General features: G+C 41.9%; 1 protein-coding gene across 6 annotated transcripts in view; it reads right to left on the bottom strand.

Annotated features, from left to right (window-relative positions):
• The window catches only part of rnf150a (ring finger protein 150a), a 167,551-nt gene extending 162,289 nt beyond the window's left edge, over positions 1-5,262 (bottom strand). For all 6 annotated transcript variants that reach the window (XR_011353783.1, XR_011353782.1, XM_069925302.1 and 3 more), the window contains exon 1: positions 4,235-5,262. Coding sequence is in view for 4 of the 6 variants with exons in the window: in XM_069925302.1 (XP_069781403.1) it covers positions 4,235-4,691 (457 nt within the window). In the remaining 2 variants the exon portion in view is untranslated. The remainder of the gene's footprint in view (positions 1-4,234) is intronic.
• Between the last annotated feature and the right edge of the window lie 7,587 nt (positions 5,263-12,849).

Below are 12,849 nucleotides of genomic sequence, written 5' to 3'. Positions count from 1 at the left end.
GGTAGATGGTGGAAGCTAAACTTTTCTCAATCTCCACAGGATTGTTAGGCCTTTTTTGCAATGGTTCTGGTGTTGGGGGACAAGGTACATGCCAAGGAATTTGGTGCACTTGACTAACTCGACGGTGGAACCGTCGATGGTCAGTGGAGAGTGATCCTCCCAGGCTCTCCTGAAGTCCACCACCATCTCCTTTGTTTTGTTTACATTCAAGTGTAGGTTGCTGTCTCTGCACCAGTCCATTATTGTTTGCACCTCCTCTCTGTAAGATGACTCATCATGCTTATTTATGAGCCCCACCACAGTCATGTCATCAGTGAACTTGATGATGTGATGAAAAATGTATCTCTCAGCAAAGTCATGAGTAAGCAGGTTAATGAGCAGAGGGCTGAGCATGTAGCCCTGAGGGGCCCCCTGTGCTCAGGGTGATGGTGTTGGACATGCTGTTTTCGATCCGAACTGACTGAGGTCTTCCAGTCAGGAAGTTGAAGATCCAGTTACAGAGGAAGGTGTTTAGGTCCAGCAGATTCAGCTTCCTAATCAGGTGCTGCGGTACAATATGAACAGCATTTGAACACGTGTCTTTATTTACCAGGTGGGTGAGGGCTAGGGGGAGCGTGGTGGCAACATCGTCTGTAGATCAGTTGAGACGGTACGCAAACTGCAGGGGGTCCATTGAGGGGGGGCAGCTGAGTCTTGATGTGGTCCATGACTAGCCTCGCGAAGCACTTCATAACGGAGGACGTGAGTGCAACAGGACACTGAGGGCTTCTTCTGCACAGCGATACCTTGAAGCACGTTAGTACGACGGCACTATTCATTAGATATTGAATATCTTGGCAGAGGTATCAAACCAAACTTTTGGCAAATTCTTGATTTTCCATACTATTTTACATCAAAAAAAAACTATGATTTCTAAGATTGTAGTTAATTAAGTGTGCCTAGAATTATTTTCAATTTGGAGCAAAATATCATCCACAAACTTAAGTAAAATCTAGATTTTCTGCAGCAAGATTAATTTTGCAAATACAAGCCCTTTTCACACTTGTGGTCCCAGGAATTAACGGCCAATCGAACTTTGAAGTGCCTAGTGTAAAAGAAAAATCTTCTCAACACTGGCATTAGAAGATGTCATCTCACACCGGAGATTGACGGTCTTGACCCCTAGTACAATCCACAGCCTCTGCAGACACCAGCGTTGCAATCAGGCAAGTGTAGGATGGGCAAATGCATTGTGGGATTGAAATGACCCAAGTTTTTGCATGAGTGCAGGAACATGAAGGAAGAAGATTAAAATGAAGGTATAAACTTTGCCGTGAGAAAGAGAGGTAATAAATAACAAGAGCGGAAAATTTTTAAACAGCATGGGAAAGTTGGTAGTGCTATAGTGCACAATTTATAAAGACAGTGGTAAAAAAGCAATGGCGGACCTGCCATCCCAGAATGTCATATGACAGAGGAAAGGCTGTGCGCACGATTGCATGCATGGAACACTCATGGAGGGGTTTCTCTGCTGCACGTCGTTCTGGAAAGTCAGGCCTGCCATTGCTTTTTTACCACTGTCTTTATAAATTGTGCACTATAGCACTACCAACTTTCCCACACTGTATAAATTGTACACAATAGCGCTACCAATTTTCCCCATACTGTTTAAAAATTGTCCAGTATTGCTATTTATTGCTAGCTCTTTCTCATGACATGAATAATTTTGTTCAAATACAAGATCATAATACAGTGATCAGGATTTAGGGCAGTCCTAGCCCTGGGGATGGCTCCTTGCAAGTGTTAAAATGTTCAGTGTCCCAGTTAGGAGTGGTCAAGTGGAAAAAGCGAAACCCTCATTACTATCCTGAGACACTGAAAGGCCAATTTAGTGAGACACAAGTGTGAAAGGGGCTATAGAACATACATGTTGTGCAAGAACAAATCTGAAAATGCACCAATTCCTCTTCCCACCCCTCCCCCCCCGTAAAATTCTTCCCACGGTACACATGCATCTCAATCCAACAGTGCTTGAACATGTGCACACACATGTTGTTCTGATGAAAGATCAATTTGAAATGTTAGCAGTTTATCTCTACAGATTCTAAGCATTTACAGAATTTTCTTAAAAATAACAACACATGTACAGCACTATTTTGGCAGCTGGAAACAATCATATGACAGAATAGAACCAGACAATACCCAAAAATGGGTTTATGATGTTGACTACAAAAAACTGAGGTTCAGCTTTCTACATTTTACAAGATTGAAATAATAATTTGGGATCTAAGCTACTAAAAATTATTTCTTCAGAAATTTTAATACGTAGGCTCATAAAAATGGCATTTTCCAACTAAAACAGCTTAATATCGGCCTTTTAGTTGCTTAATCAAAAGGAACATGATCCGACTTGCACAGAACCTGTCTTTGATTCATTCCAGAGACACCACAAAAACATTTGCAAAGAGTTGTTCTCTTTCCCTCCTATAAGGACTCAATTCATCCTTGAATGAATACGGTCACATTTCAATTACCACATAATGCTTTACTATAAACATTCAGTTGCTTTCCCGCAGAAATATTAAAAGCTCCAGCATAGAAAATGAATGTGCTTTTTCAGCGATTAAGTCTGAAGTGAATCAAAGTAAATCCAAATAAGACAAACATTTTTTTCCCCACAATCTGCAATTAGTTCAATGACCTAAAGTATTAACTGATTTTGCAAATTAAATAAATCCATGCAAAATGACACAAGACATCTTGACAGAATCAGAAACAAAAAAAATGTTACATCAACAAGGATCCTTATAAAGTGAATCTGGATGCTCGGTCCCTATTGAAGGACCCATCAGTTGTCAATGAAACAATGGATAGAAAATAAAATCAGTATTTTACAATTTGATGCTGCTTTGCCTGAAGCATATGAATTTGAAAAAGTAGAAATAAAAGAAAGTTACATTCAAATAAAAAAGTGCAATATTCTTAGCAATCATCTCACACAAGGCCACCTTAGAAATATTCTGGGAAAAAAAACGCAGTTTATGCTCCATATGGTATGATTTTTGTTCATTTTCCTTTATCACAGAAGGCTGTTCCAAACAATAAGAGCATAATTTCACAGAATCAAATTTTTGTTACTTTGTTACGTCAAATCAATGAATGCTTCCCACTATCAACAACAGAATTCTAGCCATTTAAGAATTGCTGAATTAAAGACTCTGAAATAATTAATGTAATTTTTTGATAATGAAATACATCTCACTGCTTCATCTATTATTTAAAAGCAAGACACCACCCACTTCGATTTAAAGTTCAATATTAGAACTCAGTTTTATTAGTTTAAGTACAAGAGTTAGATTTTCATGGCAAGTGTTAACTCTAATAGCAACCACTTTTGTGATAACTAATTTTATTTTACACAACCAGTAGATTAAATAACCATGATTGGCATATTAAGTTGGGTTTTTAGCAATACAAGCAGTGATTTTTTTTTAGTGTATTGAATTCAACCAGATAATTAAATATTAAACTTTACATACATTTGGGTAGATGGTCCAAAGCCTGAACAGAAAGGTTAGATTTTAGGAAAGAAGGAGGCAGAAAAGTTGAAGGGTTAAAAAAAAAGACAGCTTCTGGACAGCAAGATTCCAACAAACAAAAGGTCATGGGTTGAGAGTTGACCGGCAAAGGTTTAGGAGTAACATGAGGGGGAACTTCTTTACTCAGAGAGTGATTACTGCGCGGAATGGGCTTCCGGGAAAGGTGGTGGAGGCAGGGTCAATGTTGTCATTTAAGAAAGAGTTGGATAAGTATATGGATGGGAGGGGGATGGAGGGATATGGGCAGAGTGTTGGTAAGTGGGATAAGAGGAGGGTACTTGGATCAATGCGGACTAGAAGGGCCAAATTGGCCTGTTTCCGTGCTGTAATTGTTATATGGTTGTTAATAGAGAAAAACCACAAGTTTTGAAGAGGAGGCTGCAATTTTAGAACTGATTTTTTTTTTTAAATCACGTTTCGATTTTTGCTAACTTCATCCTGATGCGCTCGCATTGTTTTAGAATGAACGGCTGGAAAATAATACGAAAGCTTCAAAAATAAGAATTGAACATCAAATGAAATGATTCTCCGTTCACGCCAAGGAACTGGGAGGAGTGGGAAGATGGCAGATGATAGTGGAATTGCCTGCTATTGAATCAGCTTCACCCAATCAATAAACCAGTAAGTAGCCTCAATCGCCCTTCCAACCAGCTCACCTCCATGATGCATCGTGATCGTTTCGTTGACGTTGCTCGCCCTCGAGTTGTAAATGACCACAGCGGATGCATTCTGGCTGACAGCATGCCAGATCTTTTCCTTGTAAGTGCAGTTCCCTTTGGGTATGATGGCGATCCAACCCCTGGCGGCAGCAGCGGCGGGCACCTGAAACCTGGCCTGAGGGTCGCACCCCAGATTGTCATGGGGCGCGGGCAGCGCCAGCAATCCCCTGGCGTCCTGTTTGAGGGAATGCTGCCCGTAACGACCGCACTCGCTCTTCTCCGACTTCCACTCCGAGGTGGCCGGCTCCACGTACGTGATGTTGACGAACGCTGTGTACCATTCCTCTTTCTCCGCCACCGTAAAGTCCAGGCACAACAAATGCACAAAGCAGAAAGAAAGCAGCCATGTTGAGAGAGCCAGACTGCGGCAGGCTTGCACCAGAGACAGGGGCATTACTAACAACGATTATTCCGAAGCAATAATAAGCACGACTCCTTTCACCGTTCTCTTTGATGCACACGAGGTAGGTCGAGAGTGGTGGAGGGGGAACCCTTGAAGTTCGGTTCCTGTTCTTGCTGGTGCTGCTGCTCGCCGGACAATAGAAGACTAGCGTGGTTCGAACATCATGCTGCTCTCTTCAATCCAGGCTTGCACGGAGATGCGCATTGACAGATGGTGATGGCCCCGGCTTTCAGCGGAGCCGCGGTCGCCGCTGCTGGCAGTCAGCTCGGTGTTGCAGCGCAATCATGATGTCGATGAGACCGCGCGGCTTCATGCAACCGCTGCTCCTTCAACGCCCCCCCCCCCAAAACAAAAATCGCCGACGGGTTCTTCGTGAGCCAAGCGCAGAATGTGCAGCTAATATTTTTTTAACCACCAATTGCAAAACTCTCAGACCACCACACGACTGCGTTCACCATACATTTGCAGGCCCCGGCTTCATACCCCCTTCTGCTGTCTCCCTGGAGACCAGGACGGGCCCCGTCAAAAGGAATACTCTTCGCCGGACGCGTTTTAGAGCGTCTGACGTAACGGCGTAAAAACATGACGCCCCCCGTCAAAAAAAATTCTAATTTCTATGATGACATCATAATCAAGCCGATGCCTTTCCGCAGTCATCACCGCAGACAGATGCGGAAGGCGCAGGACCAGCACAATTAGATGGGCGTGGGACGCCAGGCACGATCTTTGGTCTAAGGGACACTTTTTTCCCTCAATCAATGATGGAGTTATAAACCTTAAAAACACAAGTCCGTCAAGTTCGACAACACAGCGAGTTATTTTTCTGATAAAACACAAAAGTCTGCAGACACCGTGGTCAAAGTAAAGACACAACGCTGGACAAACTCCGCAGGTCAAATAGTGTCCTTTGTAGAGCAAAGATAAAGAGGACTAACTAACGTTTCGGGCTTGTCCGTGAACTATTTCGATACTTGTTCTCTTGGCATTTATTGGTTTTCGCTTTCCCTCTGAACTTTGTTAAAAATATGAGCCTGTGACATTTCTTTGCAGGGGAAACTGTCCATAAAATACAACCAAAAACTGGGTGTTGAGAGTAACTGGGTGATCACAAACATGTAAACAAAAAAAAAGCAGAATGGAAGATTACAATTTTCTTACATGTTCATAACCTTTCACTCCAAATCTACTAATTTACACAATTCCCTCTCTCAAACACAGAAATGGAAGAGTTTCAGTTTAGGAGATTTCAGTCAGAATCTTACTGCAATCATGGTAAAATACATGGTAATGGTCAACTCTGTCTATACCTAAGCAAGTACTTTGCATTGTTCTTTGCCATCAATTTCTGCTCTGTTACAAGAATCATTTAGTGAGTTGCAGGAGGGATGTGATGCTTGAAGGGCAAATGAAGGCTCAAAGGCACTGAATGCATGAGATTGGAATTGTTTCTTAAATATTACAGATGTCTCCTTAACACATCATCATTTAGGTTTCAATACAAAAATACACCCAAAATATTTATTGCAACGAGTTCATTGTTGACTAATGGCAATAATTCCAGGCTTTAGTTCTGGAATTATTATGCACAGACTCAATAGCTGACCTCAGTGACACACCATATTAGCAATATTAATTTCACAAACAACATGCCATTATTTGGTAGTAAAACAATGGTGTAAATTGTAGGAGCAGATTTCCTTAATAAGTTTTAACCATCTTTCTTTGACAAATTCTTCCTAACGAAGGAAATAAGTTTTGCACTGTCATGGGATAGATTTCATTTACAGAACATAGAGCAACACAGAGCATTTGGTGTCGACCAACTTACCAATCTTCAATATCTCACTCCAGCAAGGTGTGATAACCCTCTGTTTCAAGCAGACATCAATCATACCTGTGCCCAAGAAGAGTGCACCAGTACCACTTACATCAACATTGATGAAGTGTTTTGAAAGGCGGGTGTTGAAGCATATCAGCTCCTCTCTGAATGGTGACATGGATACGTTCCAGTTTGCTTATCGTAGCAACAAGTCTGCAGCACATGCCATCTCACTGGCTCTACAAAATGCCCTGGAACATATAGACAGTAAAGATGCTTTCATCAGGTTGTTCTTTATTAACTACAGTTCAGCATTCAACACCATCATCCCCTCAAAACTGATCAGCAAACTCCAAGCACTGGGACTCAACACCCCACTGAGTGATTGGATCATGGATTTCCTCACCTCCAGACCACAATCAGTGAAGATTAGTAAGAACTTCTCCCCCACAATCTTTATCAGACCTGGGGCACCACAGGGCTGCATTCTTTTCCCCCTGCTTTACTCACTTTACACCTACCTGTGTGGCTCAGTACGACAATAACACCATCTACAAATTTGCCGATGATACCATGGTAGTGGGTTGTATAAAGAAAGGTGATGAGCCAAAATACAGGAGGGAGATTGAAAACTTGTCTGAATGGTGCACCACCAACAACAACCTTGCACTCAATGTCACTAAAACTAAGGACCTGATTGTTAACTTCAGAAAGGGAAAACCAGAGTGTACAATCCAATGATCAATGGAGGATCAGAGGTGGGGAAGGAGAGCAAATTTAAGTTCTTCAGAAATGCTATCTCAGAGGATCCTTCCTAGACCCAAAACACTAATGGCATCATGAAGAAAATGTGTCAGTGCCTCGACTTCCTCCAGTGTTTGTGGAGTTTGCGATGACATTGGAAACCCTTGCAAATTTCTACTGGAAAGTGTTCTGACTGGCTACATCACAGTCTGGTATGGGGACACCAATACCCCTGAGTGTAAAGCCCTCTAAAAGGTAGTGGACACAGCCCAGACATCACAGACAAAATCCTCCCCACTTTTGGGTAAATCTACAGAGAACACTGCCATTGGAGAGCAGCAGCAATGTTCAATGATCACTATACACTTCCTGGTACAAACAAGGCAACCTTCACAAACTGAATTTGGTATCAGGACAGTTTTAAACTCATATCAATAATGTTTCCTGGAAAGTGCACTTCCAGATCCTGTGGAAAATCCACCTTCATAATTTTTTTCAGAATATTCCCCAGGTCCTCCCAGAAGGATCGCACCTTTGTACACAGCCAGGTTGAATGGATAAAGGTTCCAATCTCCACACCACACCTAAAGCACATTTCCAAGATTTCTAGTTTAGCTTTATGTAATTTTTATGGTGTAAGGTGTAGTTGATGCTGGAAATTGTGATGCACCAACCTGTACCTGGCATTAATAACTGCTGTCATGCTGTCCAGACACAGGTCTGACCAGTACTGCTCATGTATTGTTGCGCCCAAGTCTGACTCCCTCCTTTGTGTAAGCCTGGCTTTGGGCCCTCACTTTGGAATAGGAGATACAATCATAGAGATAAATTTATGCATATTTCCCTTTTGAATTAGAATCTCTGTCACTACACAAGGCAAGGCCATAGACAGTCCCAAATTATCCCTTAGGAAAGATTTTAGCTGAAGATAGTAGAAAAAAGTTTTATTAGGTAAATCATATTTATTCCTCAGCTGTTTGAATGAAATGAGTTGTCCTTGCTCATAACAATCCTCGGTACACCTGATATTTTTCAGGCACCAGGTGTCCAGGATCTTCTTATCCAGAGTCATGGGTATTAATTTGTTCTGAGTGAAGGGCATTGTAGGAGCTATCCCCACCTTTAGTCCGATACATTGATTTATTTTTTTTGCCATATCTGAATTACATGTTATCCATTCCGGTAAAGTGGGAGTCTGACTCCCTACTAAATATTACACGATGAAGTACGGAAATGCAGAGTTGCATTCCTATGGAGAATATTCCGTACAATTTGAGGAAGAAATATGGCACATTTGTTAGGGTGTGGCAGCCCTATCTGCAGCAGATTTAATTATACCCCTTTTAGATAAAATGAACATAACAACCATGTCAATAATGGAATGCTTGAAATTAGTGAAGTGGGTCATGGCACAGGTGATATGCTCTTGTATTTTGTTCCTTATCCTTTTATTTTAGATTTCTTTTGGGCTTTTCTTAAGTTCCCTTAAGGGGTTTTGGCTTTAAAAATATTTTGTTCCTTATATTTGTTTAGTTTATATAACTTTTTTTGTATTATAATAGGATATTGGAGGGAGGGGAGAGGTGTAGGGGATAAAAATATACTATGATATGCACTATTGTTGAAAAAGAATATGTTGTTTAATTGGATTTATATGAGTCTTTGAAATAAAAAATAAAATAATCAACAAAAAAAATCAAGAATCCACACCACCCAGCTTGTCCTCTGTTTTTGCAGCTATATCAGGAAAGAGGTCCAGGTGCCACCAGACTCGCACCACCAGATTCAGGAACAGCTGCTACTCCTCCACCATCAGACTCCTCAACGACAACTCATTCAGAGATTTATTTAAAACTCTTACTTGTGTACTTTATTGATTGTTTTATTCTCTCTGTATTGAAGTCAGTTTGTTTACACTCATTATCTGTTAAGTTCTTTATTTGTTTTCATGTATACACCGTGTACATTTTTGTTGCCTTACCTGCAGTAAAACGAATCTCAGGATTGTATGTGATATCTGATAAAGTTACAAGGCAAATTGGCCCAGTAAGCCTTCTCCACCTTTTAATCCTGGCTTCCATTACCCTTGCTTTGCTTGTAATTCAAATATCTATCAATCTGGTCCATGAATATGGATAGATAAGCAACCTCCATAACTTTCTGAGGCTGATAATTCCAAAGATTCATGATCCACTCAGGTCTGTGCAAAAAGTGCAAACACTTATTGTAAAATATATATTCTCTGATTTTAAATGTCCTGACTAGCCAGTCAATTTCCCTCAACATTTTTTATATTTCAATAAGATCACTTCTAATTCATGCAAATTCCAAAAAGTATGGACCCACCCTACTTAACATTTTTTAAAATGCTAGCCTCTTGATTCTAAATCTTTCTCTTTGGCTTGGCTTCACGGACGAAGATTTACGGAGGAGTAATGTCCACATCAGCTGCAGGCTCGTTTGTGGCTGACAAGTCCGATGCGGGACAGGCAGACACGGTTGCAGCGGTTGCAAGGGAAAATTGGTTGGTTGGGGTTGGGTGTTGGGTTTTTCCTCCTTTGTCTTTTGTCAGTGAGGTGGGCTCTGCGGTCTTCTTCAAAGGAGGTTGCTGCCCGCCGAATTGTGAGGCGTCAAGATGCACGGTTTGAGGCGATATCAGCCCACTGGCGGTGGTCAATGTGGCAGGCACCAAGAGATTTCTTTAGGCAGTCCTTGTACCTCTTCTTTGGTGCACCTCTGTCACGGTGGCCAGTGGAGAGCTCACCATATAACACGATTTTGGGAAGGCGATGGTCCTCCATTCTGGAGATGTGACCTACCCAGTGCAGTTGGATCTTCAGCAGCGTGGATTCGATGCTGTCGGCCTCTGCCATCTCGAGTACTTTGATGTTAGGGATGAAGTCACTCCAATAAATGTTGAGGATGGAACGGAGACAACGCTGGTGGAAGCGTTCTAGGAGCCGTAGGTGATGCCGGTAGAGGACCCATGATTCGGAGCTGAACAGGAGTGTGGGTATGACAATGGTTCTGTATACGCTAATCTTTGTGAGGTTTTTCAGTTGGTTGTTTTTCCAGACTCTTTTGTGTAGTTTTCCAAAGGCGCTATTTGCCTTGGCGAGTCTGTTGTCTATCTCGTTGTCGATCCTTGCATCCGATGAAATGGTGCAGCCAAGATAAGTAAACTGGTTGACCGTTTTGAGTTTTGTGTGCCCGATGGAGATGTGGGGGGGGGAGGGGCTGGTAGTCATGGTGGGAGCTGGCTGATGGAGGACCTCAGATTTCTTCAGGCTGACTTCCAAGCCAAACATTTTGGCAGTTTCCCGCAAAACAAGACGTCAAGCGCTGAAGAGCTGGCTCTGAATGGGCAACTAAAGTGGTATCATCTGCAAAGAGTAGTTCACGGACAAGTTGCTCTTGTGTCTTGGTGTGAGCTTGCAGGCGCCTCAGATTGAAGAGACTGCCATCCGTGCGGTACCGGATGTAAACAGCATCTTCATTGTTGAGGTCTTTCATGGCTTGTTTCAGCATCATGCTGAAGAAGATTGAAAAGAGGGTTGGTGTGAGAATGCAGCCTTGCTTCACGCCATTGTTAATGGAGAAGGGTTCAGAGAGCTCATTGCTGTATCTGACCCGACCTTGTTGGTTTTCCTGCAGTTGGATAACCATGTTGAGGAACTTTGGGGGGCCATCCGAGGCGCTCTAGTATTTGCCAAAGCCCTTTCCTGCTCACGGTGTTGAAGGCTTTGGTGAGGTCAACAAAGGTGATGTAGAGTCCTTTGTTTTGTTCTCTGCACTTTTTTTGGAGCTGTCTGAAGGCAAAGACCATGTCAGTAGTTCCTCTGTTTGCGCGAAAGCCGCACTGTGATTCTGGGAGAACATTCTCAGCGACACTAGGTATTATTCTATTTAGGAGAATCCTAGCGAAGATTTTGCCTGCAATGGAGAGCAGTGTGATTCCCCTGTAGTTTGAGCAGTCTGATTTCTCGCCTTTGTTTTTGTACAGGGTGATGATGATGGCATCATGAAGGTCCTGACGAAGCTTTCCATGGTCCCAGCAGAGCTTGAAAAACTCATGCGGTTTGGCATGATTCTAAATATTAACCTGGTAAATGTCACTGCACTGCCTCCAATATAAATATATTACTTCTTAAATAGGAACATCAAAACTTTGTGTTGTACTCCAGGAGCATTCTCACCGGCCCTTGTAAAAGCTTCCTCAACTTCAAAGCTTTTCAAATTGTATCCTCCATTTTCTTTCAATAAATTAATTTAATAACTTGCAGAAGAACATGTCAACATTTTTTGTTTCAAACATTAGGATCACCAGATCTCTTTTTACCATGAAAAAGTAGTGTAGATATCAGGGAATTCCAGCATTCTGGTGCTGTCTGTGTGGAGATTATATATTCTTTCTGTGACAGCTTGGTTTTCACAGGATGCTATAATTTTCTCCCACATCCTAAAGTTGTCTTGAGGTTAATTGGCCACTGTAAATTGATCTAGTGTAAATGAGTCTTAGAAGTGGAGTCAGAGGGGTTGGAGATGGGGCATATGATGGAGATTAGATTATTGGAAAATAAATGGAGGAATAAGATTGATGGGATTGTTCCATGAAATGGCATATACAGTACTAAAAATTTGAATGATCTGTCATTCTGAGAAAACATTTTGCAGTCTCACTTAAATTAACAATCAGTTTTATTCCTTTTTTCACCATATTTCTATTTCCTGACATGTTGCCCATTTGTTTATCCTCTTAATATTAATTTGCAAGTTCCTCATATCCTCTTCATAACTTGCTCACCTACATTTTTTATATCAGCAAAAATTTGCCTGTAATGTATTTGGTCCCTTTATCCAAGATATGTTGTTTCATGTTAGTTACAAATTTCAATCTAAGATTAGCCATTTATGTTCCATTTAATGCATGTTGCCCCCCCCCACCCACCCCTCTCTTTTTCTCTCGGATGGAATATTGTGAAAAACCCTCCATGATGAGGTCAATGATGACGGCACGGCATGGCTGCAGTGGCCTCTCCAGACCGTGATGTTACTGTGACAGAGTATTTAGTGGTGGTTTGGGAGGAATTATTAGAGCAGATTGCGCACAAACCTTTTAAAACACAGAATTTTTGCAGGACTTTTGCAGAGTGCTTTTTGCAAAAATGCAACAAAGTAGTCACGTTCAGCAGAGTGCCTGGAAGAGCATGTGATCTTTGCAGGCAGAGGAGAACAGTTTTGCTCTCAGAGAGGGAAGGAGTGAGAGAGAAGGAGAGACAGATAAATCGGTTCCAGAGGGACAAGCTAGCAAACTTTGGAAGACTGCCTGGTCAAAGGAGAAGACTAGCTGTCTGAAAGGTGACCTGAAAGAAAGAAGATCATCTGGAGAACCCTAAAGGGGGCAAGACTGATTGAGAAGGAATCAGTTGCAGATGTCCTGGAACAAAAGGAATCTCTCTCAGAAAACCAACCAGAACCCTTCTGAGCGGTAACCATTTGCCTGTTAAGCACCAAAGCCTGGTGAACTTTATTAATGCTAACTTCTGTGCACAGTACAAGAATTGCCTGCAACCAGTGAGATTGAAC

The sequence above is a fragment of the Narcine bancroftii genome, chromosome 3, assembly GCF_036971445.1.
Source record: "Narcine bancroftii isolate sNarBan1 chromosome 3, sNarBan1.hap1, whole genome shotgun sequence".
Classification (NCBI taxonomy): Eukaryota; Metazoa; Chordata; class Chondrichthyes; order Torpediniformes; family Narcinidae; genus Narcine; species Narcine bancroftii.
This window is presented reverse-complemented; position numbering and strand designations above follow the sequence as displayed.